General features: G+C 39.9%; 1 protein-coding gene across 1 annotated transcript in view; it reads left to right on the top strand.

Annotated features, from left to right (window-relative positions):
• Positions 1–19,692, top strand: part of shroom3 (shroom family member 3) — a 98,328-nt gene that overhangs the window by 9,783 nt on the left and 68,853 nt on the right. Inside the window, exon 2 of the mRNA XM_059357671.1 lies at positions 2,919–3,073. Coding sequence (XP_059213654.1) covers positions 2,919–3,073 — 155 coding nt within the window. The remainder of the gene's footprint in view (positions 1–2,918; positions 3,074–19,692) is intronic.

Consider the following 19,692-nt stretch of genomic DNA (forward strand, 5'->3'; position numbering starts at 1 on the left):
TCTTCAACAGGGACTAAAAAAGTCCAGACAAAAGCTGGCTCTGGACTGCTCGTATTCAAATTTTAACCGGCTATTACCCGGTAGGGAAAACAGCCCTAACCATCCACTACATGTAAGGAGAGCGTCACCTAAGAGGCTGAAAGCATTCATACGCTAAGAAGGTAGTCATAGCCAATGGATAAGCTCACTAGCAGTAGCGCTCGCAGCAAACACCATCACCACTTGACCCTTGTCACAACGTACTGGCCCATGGAGAGTCTTCCATAGCTTTGGCTCTATTTAATTTTTCTTTGTAGGGGTTTTTTTTGACAGGAAGCTTGAAATACAACTAATTATTTATTAAATGACCCCCCCAGTTTGTTGGGTGTAATGTCTTCATTTGGAATGGCCCTCATTTATCAAACGAACGTAGAAACCAGCAGAGATCCGAGCATATAAATATATTTTGTCTTACGACAGGGTTCACATGTGATTCATGAAACATTCGTATCTCGCCAATCACAGCTTAAGAATGATCAACTGTTAAGAAATGTGGCAGCTGGAAACCGAAACTGGAGTCCACGCCCTAATATACACTTTGTTCAGAGGCCTCGCCCCGAGAGTTTATGACATCAAAGTAGGGCTGGGCGATATATCGATATAAAAGATATATTGATATATTTTTAAATGTGATATGGAATTAGACCATATCGCATGTATCGATATAGTTAAAAAATATTTCTTTATATATAAATGCTGCCCTTACTAAGGTTTGTCATATTTAGTTATTTTGTAATGTTCATTATCTTTTTCTCATATAAATATATTTATTTCGGAAAAAGATTGGCCTATTTTATTTCATAGGCTATTTTTCTTGAAGATATTTTTCTTTTTTTTTATTTAAATGTGCCCTTTATGGAGCTTTGATTAAAAAAAGGTACTCCTGTTGTTATAGAGTATTTATGTTCAATGTGTTTATGTTCAATAAACGGTTTCAATAAAACTACTTGTGATATGTCATATTTGGCTTTGACTTTGACTGAACATTTGCTCTCACTTTGCGATAAAAATATCTGGATATATATCGTATATTGATTTTCAGCCTAAATAGATCAGGATATGACTTTTGGTCGGCGGCTGTGGCTCAGTTGGGAGAGTTGGTTGGCCCCCAACTGAAGGGTTGGTGGTTCGATCCCTGACCATCGCAGCCTACATGTCGAAGTATCCTTGAGCAAGATACTGAACCCCAAATTGCTCCCGCGGTGCTGTGTTCATCGGTGTGTGAATGAATTCCCAATGGTGGCAGGTGGCACCGTTTAGGGTAGCCTCTGCCACCAGTATGAATGTGTGTGTGTAAGGGTGAATGAGCGCAGTCTGTAGTGTAAAGCGCTTTGAGTGGTCGCAAAGCTACTAGAAAAGCGCTATATAAGTGCAGGTCCATTTACCATTTACATCGCCCAGCCCTACATAAAGGGACGCAATACTGCATTTTTAATAATGTTTTAATGATACCTAAACATGCTTTGGTTCATCACCATTAAAAAACTAAACACCGCAGAGTTTTATCAGCTCCAGGCATCGATACTATAGTCTAAGATCAATTCTCAGACTCAGACGTGTGGACTTCACACTGACTCAAATTTGCGTACACGAGCTGAGAGCACACTGAGATCTGATCGTACCCTCCACTCACGTCCAAATTGATAAATGCCGAGCCTTGCATAGAAATCTGATCAATATGTGAGCAGATGTGGTCTGCAGACTAAAGTCCTCTGTCTCAGTATTCATGATGATTAAGTCCATGTTCAGACCAAAAAAAAACAGAAAACACAGGTTCGTCATTAATTTCAAGTCTCCACTGCATCAACTCTCAGTCACAGAGGCCCACCTAGTTTCTATTCCCAGCTGAACTATCTCACTTCAACGGACACTGAATGAAGATCAGAGCCACAGCAAAAACATGTTTTATATTTCAAGATTAATTCATCCACCAAACACAGCCAACATCCAGTCTGAGCTGCTGACGTCTGTACAGAGACATGTTGACGACCATCTCAGGATTTGATTGAGCTTATCTCACAGAAAACAAGACTGCAAGACAATGTGACCTTACAGAGGACGAACACACACACACACACATTGATAAACACATAGACACAGACGTACGTTCTGATACTGCTGCACACACACTGACAGTGGCATGCTGAGAGGCATCATTGGCAGCCCTGATAAAGCAGTGGGGTCACGCTGATATACAGTGTGAGTGTGTCAGAGTTTCAGTTGAATCATCATCACTTTGAACAACAACAATGGAGAGCAAACAAAGTGATGTATTTTTGTCGGCCAACCCAGAAGTAGCATCTCCATGGGGTACTTAGTTCCATTTCAACACCATAAAAACTGGAGTTTTTCTTAAAATACAACCCCATACAGAATAATAGAGAGAGGCAGGATGTGAGAATGACAAAGCCACCAGGCAAACAGCCAAAACCTCCTTCTTTTCCCGACAGTGACCCTCCAACACACACACGTGTACACACCACACACAAGTTTCCAACTTACCAGAACAATAGAACCTTGATAACGGCTGCCGCAGCAAGTGTGACTCAACAAGTTTCATCACTGTGTTTCCACGACAGAGATAGATCCAGGGCACGTTTAGCCTAGCTTAGCACAAAGACTGCAGCCCAGAAGACCTCTGAGATCCCTCCATTATTTCTCCTTGGAGCTTGGTGGTCTTCGCCTGATGAGCAGTCCCCAACTCACAGATGGGTTTAGTTTGGCACCTGACTGCATGTTGAGCCGGTGCTTTAGTTGGTCATTAGTTGACTTCATGCAAATTGCAGCTGCAAAATCATTGCATGCTGCAGCGCACTTTTGCAACTTTTCTCATTAACTCTGGCCACATGTTTTGAATTTTTGTGTTTGTTTCCGTGCAGGTGGAGGAGGGTGGTAAGGCAGACAGGTTGGAGCAGCCGCTGCTGGTGGGGGATGAGATTATTGTCATCAATGATGTGGAGCTGACTGGATACAGGCAAGAGGCCATCGCTCTGGTCAAAGGATCGTACAAGACTCTGCAGCTCACCGTACGCAGGTAAAACCTCTGTGTGTGTGTGTGTGTGTGTGTGTGTTCTTGAACTTCCTACATAGTGAGGACCAGAACACGTTTTTAACCAACAGAGTGAGGACATGTGAGGACACATGATTTTGGCCGCCACGATTAAATTAACCTGATCTTCCGATATTTCCATTTTAAAATGCGGCTCTCCTGCATATCTAATCAAGCACTTTCTACACCAGTAGTCCACCAACCACCAGGGGGCGGGGCCGCTTTCTCCCCTGAAAACAGCCTGGTTGCTGATTGGATAGAACGCTAAGCAGGATGTGACGTAGTACTCGACGCCACAACAACACACGCCATTTGTAAAAGCCGGCGAAGCAGTGTTGCTATCTTAGCAACTTTGTTGCTATATTTAGCGACTTTTCAGATCCCCTTAGCAACTATTTTTTTTAAAAAACGACTGGAGACAAATCCAGCGACTTCTTCTGGTGTTATTGGAGACTCCTTCTTACTCTTCTTAACGAGCCGCGGGGAGTAAGAACATGTCGAAGCGGCACAGTCCTCCTGCAGCAGTCTTTCTAATAGGCTAACAGTTAGCTCTGTAGCAGTACAGTGTGTATGTGCTGCTGCTGCAGGAGGTGTTCACTTAGCGATCTCTTTTTGTTTACAACAAGCACCAGACACTCTGTGCACACACTAAAAACTGTTCCTATTGTTTGTTTAAAAGTAGTGCAATAAAAATACAGATGTTTTCCCTAACGTGATGAATAATCACGATTGATAATGATTACAAAGTGATTACAATATTGATCAAAAATAATCCTGATTATCATTTTGCCCATAACCGTGCAGCCCTAGTTTGTGTGTGTGTGTGTGTGTGTGTGTGTGTGTGTGAGAGAGAGAGACAGACTGGCAGCCTGCTTATGGTCTGAACACAGTCTTGTGAGATAAAGAGCCATGGAAATGACTGGTTTGCTGACTGGATTTTTCAGTCCCTGTCTTAATGCCTAATTGGCTGTTTGATACTAACTGACCTCATTGCAACCTGATTGGCTGTCTGAATGAAAGACCAAAACTATAGAGACAGAGCGACATGCGTTATATATACTAAGACCACGCCAACTGGGGTCAAAACAAACACAAGGAGTTTCCTTGACAGTTTTGTCCATTAGCAAAAAAAGTAAAAGGGCTAAAAGCTGCTGTCAGGTAAAGTGTACCAACAAGTTAAAGAACTCAGAACTAACTTTTTAAAATCTGATAAATGATAAACTAAACTTTTAAGAGGACCTTTTAAGAGGTGTGGGACCTGAATCTGAAACCCAAACCCAGCATGTTAGCATGTCTTAAAGGCACAACTCAAGCTAATGTGACTGCTACTGTTGTGTAAGTTGAGACCTGAACCAAATCTGAAATTCAAAAAATCATATTTTTGTTTTATTTAATCCAATGCTGACCTCTCAGCTCACCTGGTTCAATTGTCTGTTTCTACCAATGACTGAACCCCATCAGGTGGAGATTTTCCAGCAGAACTCAAGTGTGTGTGTGTGTGTGTGTGTGTGTGAGAGAGAGAGAGAGAGAGAGAGAGAGAGAGAGAGAAAGAGAGAGGTTGACAGGGAAATAATTACTTTGGTTGATGGATAATGACAAGCAGGAAACTAAGCATCAAGGGGAAAACACCTCATTTTCATATTTTAGTAAATGAATACTTCCGGAGGGATGATAGTTCACACATAATCACACACATAAAACACTTTCACAGTGATGATGAAAGCATTTTTATACTCTATAAGTCATACAAATTAACATCAAAATTACAATCATTATAGAGTATTAGTAGATGTAATTTTACATTGGAGTCGGAATTAGCTTCAAGTTTCAAGCACTTTTAATGTTGAATTAAATACGTTTTCTGCTTCCACTGTTTTTATGGTATTTATCTTATATCTAACAAAGAGCCCATATGACAGATATGAGTGACAGCTTAAGAAGTTAATTTATACTTTTGTTCCCTCATTCCTGCCTTTCTCCCTTCCTTCTTTCCTTCCTTCCTTTCTCCCTTCCTTCGTTCCTCGCTTCCTTCCTTCGTTCCCGTCAGCCGGTGTAATCTGTAGCCGGTCAGGATTCTGCTGTACATCCTGGTTCATAGTCCAAATCAGAGCTGGCTGTCTGGAATAAACACACATGCACACAGGAAGGCAGACTCTGTTCATTACCTGTTATCTGTCATCGTTCATTACCACTGCTGCCATTACTGATTATAACATGCATTATATAGTGAGGCCCTCCATCAGGGGTGAGGTGGAGGGACAAAGGGTGCCGATGACCCCCCGAGGAGGTCTAAGGTCTGAGGGACTGGGTGTGGATGAGGGGCACATTCCAAAATTTCGTGGTGGGCGTAAAAGTGAACTCAAATGTATGTAGTAAATGAATTTACTTTAAAATTCACTTTTGTCATATGTGTCAGGAGAGAGCAACAGCATGTCAAGTGTTTGGACACACCTTCTCATTCAATGTTTTTTTTATTTTTTTATTGTATTTTCTACATTGTAGATTAATATTAAAAACATCAAAACCATGGCTACTTCGAAGAATCTAAAATATAAAACATTCTGGTTTGTTTTTTCACTTTTTTGTTTACTACATAATTCCATATGTGTTCCTCATAGTTTTGATGTCTTAAGTATTAATCTACAATGTTAAAAATAATTTAAAAATAAAGAAAAAGCATTGAATGGGAAAGTGTGTCCCAACTTTGTGTGTGTGTGTGTGTGTGTGTGTGTGTGTGTGTGTGTGTGTGTGTGTGTGTCTGTGTGTGCATTTATATTCCCAAATTTGCACCTTTTCTGCATCAATTTATAGATTTATGGCATTTCATCATGATACAATGTTTGCTGATATCAATAAGTCTGCCACAATACAATTTCAAATTGATTCAATTCTACAATCGATGAGAAAATATCTTGTGCCAATTTAACACGATGTTTTACAGTTTTAACAACTCACAAAAAAACAACTTCAATAGGATGATAATTTGGTTACAATTTAGGTCTTAATTCACTCATTATCAATTCATCAATCACCAATCATTATCAATTATAGCTGTCAATCATGACATAACAGCCCCATTCAAATGACTAATTAAAAACAGCACCAATCAGAAAAGTGAACACTTGCACAAGCATCAGCTTGATAAGAACTATCTTAACCTTCCTGTACTCGTGGGGTCCTTTTTGACCCCAAATCTCAAATTACGATTAATATAGGCTAACTTACATAGCTTGAAATATATGCCCATCAAGACTAGACCACTATTACTATTGAAAAGTATATTCAGGTTTTATTACTTTTTTTCTCTTGAAATGAGGCCTAATTTTATATATTTGACTAAAACTGACCATTTATAATGAAAACAATATGAAAATTATATATACATTTTTTGGTCATGAGTTGCCTTAAAAGGTGAACAAAAAAAAGTTGTCCTATATGTCCTAAAACCAGTCTAATGTCATGGGGTCCTTTTTGACCCCTGAGGAGCATAGGTGTTCTACTTTTATTAGGAGTACACAAGGGTTAAATGACAGAAATCATTTTTTGACCTCTACTTTAAGTTTTTAGTTGTGCATGAAGATGGACACATTTGGGGCTACTGTGGTGGTTAGCCTTCTTATCTCCAAGCAAGAAGGTCGCCGGTTTGATTCCGGCCTGCAGCTCTTTCTGTGTGGAGTTTGCATGTTCTCCCTGTGTCAGTATGGGTTCTCCCCAGGTCCTGCATGCAGCTAAGATTTAATTTTGACTCTTAGATTATGTTTACACGATGACGGTCTGAACAGAAGACACAAAATTGGTGTCGCGTCCACACTTTTTTTTCCGCTTTTAGACGAGCGTTTTTGGGAGGAAATCTGCTGCATACGGTGATGCAAAAGTGTGTGGATTGGATTGGTTATGCATGCCAGGTGGCATCACTTAAATCGATAAGAGCATCTTTAGGCACGTGGAAGTTTTCACACCACGCATTTTCATCAGCTACTCCTTCCACAAAGTTCTCCACCATCCACTAGATCTCCCAGGTCTCATCCAAAGCCGTCTGGCTCGCCTCCAACCAATTGGTGCATCCAAAATGTGATAGAGGTAATTCCAGATCCTTCTCTGTTCACTAATACTATCTGTACATATCCTGTACATTTGGTGGAAAGACTCCTGTAAGTTTATTAGAGCTGCCAGAGCAGCTTGAAGGTCCGACGCATGGAAATAATCCCACATGTTTGTTTATTTCCCTGTACTGGAGCATGTATGTGACGTAAACGCGTACGTGACATGAGCAGATCTGAGCAGAGTTTTGTGTCTTGGCAGTGTAGACGGACACGCTACGGTGAAGCGGATTACAGTTTTACACTCTGGAGGGTGGTTTCACATTCTTGCATTTTTAAGCCACAAAAACACCGTCACAGTCTGCACTTCCCATAAAATATTTTGTCGTTTTTACCTGCAAGCGTCCTCGTGTAAACGGAGCCTAAAAGAAGTGAATGAGAGTGTGATTGTCTGTCTCTATGTGTCAGCCCTGTGATAGTCTGGAGACCTGTCCAGGGTGTACGATGTCTCTAAGGATAATGATGAATTGACACATTGAATGTTTGGAAAAAAAACAATCAGTCACAGTCACTTGGCATCTATTTTAATATTCAGCTTGATGCCTGACACACAAAGCCAGGTATGTATTTGGGTTTGGGGTGTGACTGCTTGCAAGGCTGCTGTTGCTACTGCAGCTTTTATTCACTAGAAGACGCGTGAGAGGCATGACACAATACAGGACTTTAGACTTCACACACACACACACACACACACACACACTGTAGGACAGGTGCAGAAGCACACATGGCATTAAGGGAAGGTGTGGTGAGGAAGGAGGAAGGCGTGAGAATTTCTGCGCCAGACGAGTGTGTGTTTTGGTCCGATCGGCTTCCAGCAGGAATCTGATGGGGAACCACGAGAGGTCGACTGCTCCCAGGTCAGTTTTTATGAAAAGTAAAAAATATTTGGTTGAATTCTATTGGGCTAATATTCACTTTCGGTTCTGCTATGGAAGTTTAAGACAGTGGAACCTTATTTGCATGTTGTGTCCATGTGCAGTGGACTGTGCAGGTCAAACTCTGCAGTTGCATACCTGAACCACATTCACCTTTGGACCGTGGTGTCCTGCTGCATTTTCAAATCCGAGCTCATTTCAAGCAGGAACAGCAGTTTTTACACACAATATCGGTCTCACGTGACACACCAGACGTGTCATAGAGACAGAAGTAGTAAAAGTAACAGTAGCTGCGGCAGGGAAGATTGAGAAAATTGCTGCTTTTTGTAGATTTGACATGATTTCTTTTGATAATCTCCTTAATGTTCCTGAACATAGAAACACATAAGTCTCCTGAAGAAATGAACCACATGAGGATTGTGTTTTGACGATCAGTTTGATGAATTTCAACTGAGAAATCAAGTTTTTCTCTATCAGTAAGCATGATAGTGCAATTTTCCAATTGACACATATTTTACTACTTATTCTACTAGTATTTTGTCATTTCTCGACAGAAAAAAATATGTAATGTTGAATATATTATTTGATATGTCATTTTTTTTTCTGATATAAGACCCATAATAAATATCCCAACATTTCAACTGAAAAACAAAAACAAAAAAACAATTATCCTAATGACAGTCTTTGGCTAAATGAAGGTGATTCATGCTCCCAGGAAGAGCATGGGGCTTTAAAGCCTATTTGTAGTGGCCAAATTGTGGAATTACAACTTCTAGATCCCGAAAGACTTCCCCCATAGATTAATATTGTGAAAGAGATGTCATGGGGAACATTTTTTTAAACATTACAATCCCCGCAAATGAATGCTTTGACCAAAATTTGATAAATTCAGTCCAATAACATTGTAAACCCTCGAAGATCTGTACGATTAAATTATATTTATTTTATTTTATTTTCATTCAAGTTAGTGGAGCGCTAGCAACAGTACACTATGGGCCCCATAGATGCAGAGGACCAAGAGAAGATATGGCTAACTGAGCAACTTTCATAGGAATGAATACCTCCAACACTGTACTCATTGTACACACTTATTGTCAACCTGTGTATTTCATTTGTATTCTAGTTGATTAAGAGAAAAGAAGCTACTTTGGTGCCAGGAGCAAATTTACCCCTTACTGAATGACACTAAAGTAACAGAAAAAAGATAACAAGCTAGAAAAACAACCAACAAATTAACAAACACATGCTCAAGAAAAAAAGATATGCACTCAGTTGTGGTACTTTTTTCGTCTCTTTTACTCTAAATGGGACAATTTTAGCAAAATGGACATCGTGCTGTATTGAATGATAAGAATTGAAACTAACGATTGAGACCATAAACTCGTTATCAAAATGTTTACTGAGGTCAAAAATGTAGTGAGAAGTAGGGTAATTTTCTCATTGACTTCCATTCTATGACTTTTTTTTTTGCAACCAGCAGAGTCGCCCCCTGCTGGACATTAGAAAGAATGCAGGTTTAAGACCTTTTTGCATTGGCTTCACGTTTTAGGCCCACTTGGTTCAACCTGCTGAGTGTTTAATCATGTTTCTGCAATAACAGTAAGATAGTAAGTGGAGCACACAAATAATTTCAAGCTCTGCGAGTAGATGTTTTCATCTGATTTCTCTTCTTCTTTGTCTGCATGGTTCTGTCATCTCTGACTTTATGTCAAAGAACTAGATAATTTATGACACTGTGTTCATTGTTTGTACTGATGCAACTGAAGCTTTTAAAACACTTTCAGTGTCAGTCACCTTACATTATCTGTGAGATTATGAATTCTACTCAGTGGTGGAACAAGTATTCAGTTTCTTTACTTAAGTAAAAAAAAAAAAAAGTAAAAGTCCTGCATTCAGAACTTACTTACATGTATCAGCATCAAAATGTACTTAAAGTATCAAAAGTAAAAGTACTCGTTATGCGGAATTTTATGTATTAAAAATATATGATTTCATTAGTATTATTGATGCATTTAGTAGGTAGGGCTCATTTTAACTACCTGTTATTTAATTTAAAATATGTCTTAATTAGTTTGTTTCATGTTTTTATGTTAAATGTCAACCTGTGAAGTAACTAAAGCTGTCAGCTAAATGTAGTGGAGTAAAAAGTACAATATTTGCCTCTAAAAATGTAGTGGGGTAGAAGTTTAAAGTTACATAAAATGGAAATACTCAAGTACAAGTACCTCAAAAATTGACTTAAGTACACTTGAGTAAATGTACTTGGTTACATCCACCACTGATTCTACTTCACTCCTACCACTTCACAACTCTACAAACCAGATACAGTATTTAAATCAAGACAGTTTTAGAGTTGTTGAAAGGTAGAAATTTTCACTTTTGAGCTACATAGATGTTCTGTAATGAGTGGATCTCCCATTATAAAGTGTTTCTTATTTTGTGAGCCACATTGTCTCAGTCTCACGCTTCTCTTTCACCACTTCCTTTTCACACTCCTCCATCAGATCTCCTTCTGCTCAGTCGCAGCCTCTCAGGAACAATAAACATTTATTGAATTGAACGGACCAAAGTCTGTGCGTGTGTGAGAGAGAGCACTCTATTCAGCAGGTGTTACACTGCAAAAACCAACTGACAAAAAATAAGAAATAAATAACTAGAATAAAGCAAATACATGCTCAAAACAAGTAAAATTATCTGCCAGTGCAGTCAGTACATTTTTCTTTGTAAGAATTCTTTAAATAAGTAAAAATATCTCGACACTGGAAAGACCAATGATAGCTTTAAATAATAAGTCCAAATATTCTTATTTCGAGCAAATGTGGCTTGAATAGCCCGACTGTAGTAACATTAAAATAAGCCAGTAATACTTGAAACGAGCAGGTTTTGGTCGTACATGCAACTAAAACTCTCAATTGGAACCAATATTTTAGGTAAAAACTCACCATATTCAACAGTTAAATAGCTTGAAAGGCATGAAAAAGCTCACAATGTCAATCCTAAAAAAAAAGTACACAATAACAATAAGATGATTACATAAGCACAAAATAATACTACTAATAATTGAATAAGCACATAAAGCTATGGTCAGTAGGTAAATTATACTCAAAACAATATAATTAAGATACTATTGGTAGATATAAGAAGAAAATACTTGGTAAGCTTCATGTTTTTTGCAGTGTGTGTGACTTCGGCAGGTGTTTTAACACCTCTGAGATAGATTTTTTTTTCTGAGCTGGTTCTATAGTTTGCAAGGTTTGTGTATATGTTTCCATCCTCTGTGTCGGTTAGACAAAAGGTGTCGATACCAAACACACCTGTCAGACACCGCCTGGCTCACCACACCTGTCTCTCTCCTCTATACCTGCTGCTGGGCTGCTTCTGATTGGTTAGCTGAGATGAGCCCTGATTGGCTGACAACAGAGTAGTAAAGGGAGAGAGACACACACACACACACACAGGGAGAGAGAGAGAGTTCTCACAACAAGCTGAAAACAAACCAGTGTTTTCTGAGGAGCTGCCAGTTGGAGCTGTAAGTCTGTGGAAGTGTGTGCGTGTGTGTGTGTGTGTGTGTGTGTGTGTGTGTGTGTGTGTGTGTTTGGGGTCTGGTATTTTCACATGTGTGCTTTTAGTTAGTTTGTTATATGGACTGATAACAAATGACACTCAAGTATGAATGAGTCCTCAAGTAAAGATGGATGGTGTGTAGTTACGACCTTAACTATATCATAATAAATGTTACTATTTCATAATAATTACTGTGGTGTAAAATGACATACAGCCCAATTTTATTTAGCTTTATGTTGATGCTATTGTTTTTTACTGTCTGATCGTCTGACTGACCTGTTTCCTGACCCGTCAGACTTCTTTTTAGTGATGTCATCATGTTGCCATATTGGTTTATTTAAAACAAGGACCATGTACAAGGTTCATTAATTACATGGAGTAAAAAGATGGCTTGTGCCAGATTATAACTAAAAGCTAATTTCCATCTGCAGTCCCTGGGCAGGTAAGAAGAATAAAATAGGATAAAATAAAATAAGAACAACAAGCATGCACACGCCCACACACACACACACACACAAACACAATCAATTAAAAATATCAAAAATAGACATATGCAGAGAGTACAGAATATTGATTAGTGCTGACAAGACTGATTTCTTAAAATCCATTTTTTTTACTTCACGTGAGAAAGTATGGAAATCTGTGACACTTTTTAGATGACTGGGGAGATTGTTCCATGCTTTAGTAGCTCTAAAAGAGAAAGCTGATTGCGCAAATGCAGTGCTCCGATTTGGGAGGCTAATATCTCTGCCGTTTACCAAATACATTGTTATAAACTCACAGAAATGATGGACAAAACTACACAAACAAGACCCAAATTGTAATAAGTCGTCAGTCTGCTGATTCTGAGTCAACAACAGGCTTCAGCAGGTCACACCTGCTTGAGGCTGGGCTCGACTGAATTCAAACGTCACAAGGCACCAACCTGTAGGAATGCAGTTTGTCTCTGGAAACAAGTGATCAAGCTCTGTTTACATTCCAGTTGTTTGTTTGTTTTATCTTCATGACCTACAGGACTTTAAATTAACTTTTTTGATCTCCAGCAAACATGGCTAGTAGATTTTTAAAGTTACCAGCCAATCAGATTTTCCACAAGCCAAATTTTAAATACCAACCACTCACGACATGACAGCCATTTCAAATTAAATAGTTTTCTTCTTTTCCCCTCCTCTTTCATCTCCACTGTCCCCTGTGCCTTCAGCCTTCCTCTTTTGCTCTGTTTTTTTACTCCAGGTATATATATAGTTTATTAACTTTACTTCTACTACTACTTTCCGCTCCTTTGTTTTGTTTCATGCCGTCTTCTCCGTATCAGCGTAGCTTGTAATCGATAGCATGCTCGCTAGGCACGTAGCCAATGGTCGTTTGACACGTCATGACATGGTGTTCATGGGAAATGTAATAATTGGTTCTACAAGCAGTGTTGCCGGATAAAGATTACGTTTCCCAGAAAAACATATACAAAACCGCCCAAATGTCTTCGGGGGAAACAGACCAATCTGCCAACACTGACGCCAAATTAGCTAGTAACTTAACAAATGTTACCCACCAATATTAATTTTTACCCTTATTTGGCGGGTTGGTGGGTGTCAATTTAAAGCCCTGATGACCTATATTACTGACATATGGGGCAAACAAGGCTGACCTCACTAAAACCCCATGGTCTGTCTGTACAGCAGTTTATTATCACCCATGTGGAAGCAAGGATAAAGTTGTGGACTCAGGCTCTTTCAGGGGAACGGTCTGAAAAAGAAAAAGAATGTAAAAGGCACCAGCTAGCATAAAGTTTTCTATCATGTAGACCAGCCAATATGGCACTGCATCGCGTCTTCTTAATTGTAAGGACACTTTATCATGGGGCATCTAAGAGGGGACTTTTGTAGCATTTTTTGGACATCAAGGCACCAAGACTCTCCGCTGCTTTAAATGTTATTGCTGCAAGGAACTGTGGAACTAGAATATGTCCTTTCCTTTCATTAAGTGGTCCAATGTCCAGTTCAGGAAACACTTAAGCACCTTTTGTTAGCATTTAGAGAATTCATAAAAGCTCTTAATACCGCTGCCAGCTCTACTACTTTTGTAGCATTTTCTAACTCTCCTCACTTACCCACTGCAGCCCTGCAGGGTGCAGAGAAATAAATAAACTGACTGCGCAACTGAAATTAGAATTAATTTTTAGTATGATAAGTTGATAAGTATATATATCCTTGGTGTTAGTTTTGACTGGTTTACTTATTTTTGGGGCTGCGCATTTTGGTTGTGGTACTTTCATTTGATTGGGGCAATATCTGTGTAAGCCTGCACTAAAAATAGTTTGTAATATCACTTAAATCCCAATAAGCCGCCCTAGGACACTGAATTACTTTTGTTAGTCCACTTGGGGAAAATTAAAATTTAACACACTAGTTATTGGACAGTAATGTCTCAGCTTGCTCAATGGCACCTCAGCAGTGTGGGTGAACCGCCCCTCTCCAGCCTCCAGTCCACACTACATACTGACTTGTCCGTGCTGGCCTTGAAGCGACCCCCCCCCCCCCTCCCCTCCTGCCACATGCTGTAACTATTTCTTGGCGAACAACAAATGGTTGCAGAGACTTCTTGAAGTCTTGTCCTCACGATGAGGTTGCCAGACAACCAGCAAAGATGTTTCACAGACGTACAAAGTGGATGTATAGATACAATGTATTGATTAGTTTGAGTCAGAGGCGTTTCTTGGTGAATGTTTGAATAGAGCAGGGCTAGCTGCTTCCCCCTGTTGCCAGTGTTTATGCTAACCAAGGCTAACCAAATTCAGTCTGTGTACTTTACACACAGGCTGGAGACAGATTGACTATGCTGTCAAAGAAAGAGTGTAAGCCTATCTCATAAAAATACTCCTTGAAAATCATGTTGACCAATGTGTTTGTAGTGCTCCCAGATGGAGTTTTAAATGTGACACGAACTGATCCAACTGAGAGCAGCTTTGAAGGAACCTGACTGATCACTTGCGGTGTTTTTTATTCATGAACGTCCTTAGTGTGGGTGTGGGTGCATGTGTGTGTGTTTTCCCAGTATAGCATGTGTAAAGCGAGCATGCTTAGGTTTTCTCCTGTCTTCTTTTAATTGATACTCGACACTGGCTGTCCTCAAAGGTGAGGTAAGATTATCACCGCTCACCTGTAGTGAGTTTTATTACTCCTTGCCTTGCATCTTGCAGCTGTCTTTCCACTGTTTTGTCCTTTAATCCCCAGTAAGCAGTAGTCTGCACTTCACTGGTGTTACGTTACACATGAAGAGTTTTTGTTTTCCCCCTTAGGCACATGAAGAACACCACAAAGAGGAGGCACATGCCACTCAGAGCAGAAGCATCATTTGTATTTGTCAGAGCAGAAAGTATTAACTCACTGTTGGGTCACATTCCAGCAAAAGGCTGCATTGTTTATCACAGAACATATTCTTGGAGCGATACCAGTAGCTAAAAATGTAAGGTTTCTGCAGAGGGTGGTGCTAGAAAAGATAATTTCATCATTCGGGGTTCATCCCCTGGGGAGCAGGAATGTGATCATTAAAGTTCATAGTTATAAATCTTTCATATATCTCACTCTGGAGGAAATTTCTGGCTCTGTTCATTCCAATTAAAGTTGTTTACACAACTCATACCCCCATATAGAAGTATTGGAGAAATTAACATCTTGACTTGATAACTAGGGATGCACCAATCCAGTATTCCGTATCGGTATCTATCATTGTGGCCAAATGACTTGATTGATAGCGGAAGAAAAAGAAGTATAATCCAATCCATTAGCCTTGACTATAACGTAGATCAGGGATGGCCAACTGGAGGCCCGGGGGCCGCATACGGCCTGCACCCTCACTTGAAGTGGCCCTCAGTACAACTACATGCATTTGAGCATGAAATCTTAAAAGTGCAGTGTAAAATTGCACAAAATTACTTGCAATTAATGTTGGTCTGCTGTTCTTGCACTAATAAAAGTAAGTGGTTATTTTTGATTTGCTTCAAACCTTTTGTATTCCTATGTACACTGTTATACATGTATTTGAGCATGAAATATGTTAAGTTACTGCACTGTAAACATATTTAAAATTGCAGTTTCAATAATAATATCTGGTTAAGTGCACGGTCCTATATGTGGCCCTGTGGTAGTGTCCATGAAAAATTGTGGCCCCCTCCAGCATTTAAGTTGCCCATCCCTGACATAGATGCTTCACTAGACTTTGGGTGATCTGTCGTAAAAGATGGTATTGGATTTTTATCGGACAAAGTGGTATTGTGCCATCCCTATTGTTAACGTACCATATAATAACTGTAGAGATTTTTCAGTCAGAACTAAGCAGTAACCTCAGCTGTTATATGTATGTTGATAATATCACTAGGTTTAGCCAATACTTGGCGTAATTCTGCCTGGCAATCTGTCATGTGCTTGTTGGAAAACCACTAATATAGCATGGGCCATAAACCAAGGTGGTGATGGCAAAAATGCTGAACTCGAGGCTTCAGAACCAGAGTCCATAAACCAATGGGTGATGTCTAACTATGTCCATTACTTTCATACAGTCTATGGTCAGAACCAGTCAACAGACTGATGTTGCCAACGTAGCATCTGGAGCATCTCCACATGAAAACAAACAGCAGGATTCAGTCACTATGGTTGATGGGTAATGGTAGAGCGGGTGTAGTTGTTTTCCTACACTACTAAAAAATCCCCCTGGCATAAATCTAAGAGCGGACTGACACTCAGCATCTGGTGGGGGTTGCCTCAACCATACTAATGACACCACCATAGGCTGGTAGAGTTTGTTCTCTCGGTGTCCCTAGTGTGACCAGACTCAGCAGTCAATCAGTCACTGGGTATTTTGTCGAGCAGGTTTGGCGGCTGTCTCCTCTTGTTTTCCACTGCTCTTTGTATTTGCATGTGCTTTGTTTTGTTTGTGTAACTCAGACAGAATGCAAAGCTGCATTAAACTTATCCAATCCTTGTGTCCAATCCAAAAAAGATTTGGCTAACCCCACAGAGATTCATCACGCCCACAAGATAATGAAGTGTTTTTTAAGGCATGTCTACTTTGACTCTAAGTGTGATATTTAAGTCTTGTGAGGACACCTGATCATTTTGGTTATCTCTGAAGGGTGAACGTGTCATTTGAATACCATGAACACTATTAACAGCCTCCACTATTCTGGTTCCAGGCTTTGTCGTGACAATCCCAAGCTATTCAGGCCATTGATGTTACTAAGTTATCTGCCATGAGTGTATGCTTGCACTTACAGTGTGTGATTGGCCAATGCAGTGCCTTGTTGGATGATGTTACATTGCAAAAGTTGAGTCAGGTTAAGCCTTTTTGCCAGCCGATCCTGTGTGGTTTTGCCCATAAAAGAGTCATAAGTACTCCAACCCATATGACCATGTGCTAAATGGTAAATGGACTAATCATAAGCACTTAACACCACACACAGCGCCCATTCACACACACATTAGCCGTGTTTCTACTAGGGGGAAAAGTGACCACCTGGAAAGTCTCAGGCCACACCCTCTCAAAAGTCCGCTCACTCTGCGTGTCTCCACTACAAGTTAGCCCCCAGAGGGATTTAGAGACTCCGGAGGTGTCGTATGGTTTTCACCGTCGCTAACTGTGCACAACGTCAGCAGCTGAAAGCAGCATGGCTAATTATGCACAGAGTCTCCGCTGATCATAAACATAGTGATTGTGAATTAACGGCATCTCTAACTGTGTCTGGTGTCTTGTAAACAAACAGAGATTGCTAAGTGAACACCTCCTGCAGCAGCAGCACATACACACTGTACTGCTACAGAGCTAACTGTAGCTAACTGCCGCTAACGGCGGCTCTTCTTAAAGAGTAAGAAGGAGTCGCTGGATTTGTCTCCAGTCGCTTTCTTGAAAAATAGTCGCTAAGGGGGTCTGAAAAGTCGCTAAATTTAGCAACAAAGCAGCTAAGTTGGGAACACTGCTTTGCCGGCTTTTACAAATGACGTGTGTTGTTGTTGTGTAGAGAACTATGTCACATCCTGCTTAGCGATCTATCCAATCAGTAACAAGGCTGTTATCAGGGGAGAAAAAAGACCCTGCTCTTCTACAGGGACTAAAAAAGTCCAGACAAAAGCCAGCTCCGGACTGCTCGTATTCAAATTAGGGGCGTTTTGGCGAGTGAGACCCGCCTCATTCCGGGTATTGTCCGGTAGTGGAAACAACCCTTATGACAACCTTCTAACGAGACTTTGACAGATGTTGGCCTGTCCATGGCATTGGTAACTGGCCAATAGAATTCGGTTGCATGTAAGTGCAACTTCTGTAGGGGATTAAATTGTGAATTACTACAGAAATCAAGGCTCACTCTCACTGGGATCCTGTGATTATTGCCCGGTTGTGGAAACAGGCGGCTACCCTAAATGGTGCCACTATCAGGAATTCGTTCACACACCCATGAACACTGCATCGGGGTGTTTTGGGGTTCAGTATCTTGCCCAAGGATACTTGGACATGGAGGCTGCCATGGTCAGCAATCGACCGCTCTGCAAACTGAGCCACAGCCATCCCATATATGGCATGTGTTCCTACCCTCTATAATATAACCAACCTAAATGAGCCTTGTCCCTGAATGTAATAGTTGCAGTTTTAATTATGTGGTTGCAGATTGGTTAGGTTTGGTCAACAAAACTACTTCTTGTGTTTATGAAAAGATTGTGGTTTGAGTAAAAATAAGTATCTTAGTAATTTAACTTTTGTACAAAATGATGTCATGTCGGACAAAGCGTATGTACATAACAGAGGTGGGGGGAAAAATCGATGCAGCATAGTTTTGCAATATTTTGCAGTAAAATATTATATCCATTCATGGCCGCCAAGTATCAATATTTAGCAGTCTGACAGCCGTAAGTATTTTCGCTGCAGGCTCACTTTTAGGAATATACTGGAGATACTGATATCATATGAAACTATAAGATCAAAGTAATCTATAGGCACCATGCGCATCATATCTCTACTCAAGTACACTGTAAGAAATATAAACAATAGCTACTCAATAAAATTGAGGCAACAGATTGCACGCAATATTATTTATTAAATCTAACTACGTTACAAGTTGAGTTAATGACAACTTAACAGGAAGTGTTAAATGTCAATTAAAAACGGACTAATTCTATTGTGTTGGATTCATTCAAAATTCTCTTGATTAAGAATTACATACACATAAAGATTATATTTAATGTGGTCAAAATAAGTAGATTCTATCTCAAACATTTTTATATTAAAGTTACTTAAACAACTGCCTCAAAATCAAGGACACATTTATATTTAATACATTTTATCAAATATATTAAGTAAAATGAAATGACTACAGAATAATTTATTACAGTGTATTAAGATAAAATCATATTGTGGGGCCTCTGGTGATTCCCACATAACTTAACTTATGAGCCAACTTACGCACAATAGTTAAAATAAGGCTTGACTTTTGGTTTCACATGGGACATGAATGGTGGTCTCCTGGGTCAAATTATTTCTATTTAATAACTTTTACACTTTTATCCATAATATCTAACATTAACACTGAGTCAGACAGCAGGGAGGTGAGAGAGTTAAAGAGACGAACGGAGACGAGAGCAGGGGATGAGTCATGATGTCAGAATGCTGTGAGGAGTGTGTCGGAGTGTGAGGAGGTCATGCAGCATACCAGCACAGATATCAGCAGTGTGTCACAGTGTGTGTGTGTGTGTGTGTGTGTGTGTGTGTGTGTGTGTGATGATGATGGTTGGTTATTATAACAATGATCTCTATAATAGCAAAAAAAACATTTGTTCCAGCTGATGTCAATGTGCCATGACCTTTGATCTTTGACCTCCTTAGATCTGGTTGCCATGTTGATGATCTGAGGACTAAAGCTCATTCTGCTACACACTGTCTTGTAGCAGGTTTAATCACAGTTGTGTAGTTGTCTGTAGGTTGTCCCCTCCATCTCTCTCTCTCTCTCTCTCTCTCTCTCTCTCTCTTTGTCTTCCTCCATTCATCTCTGGTGACTCTGTCTTTGTGCTCTTTTGTTGTTGGTTGA

The sequence above is a fragment of the Centropristis striata genome, chromosome 19 (genome assembly GCF_030273125.1).
Source record: "Centropristis striata isolate RG_2023a ecotype Rhode Island chromosome 19, C.striata_1.0, whole genome shotgun sequence".
NCBI classification, from domain to species: Eukaryota; Metazoa; Chordata; class Actinopteri; order Perciformes; family Serranidae; genus Centropristis; species Centropristis striata.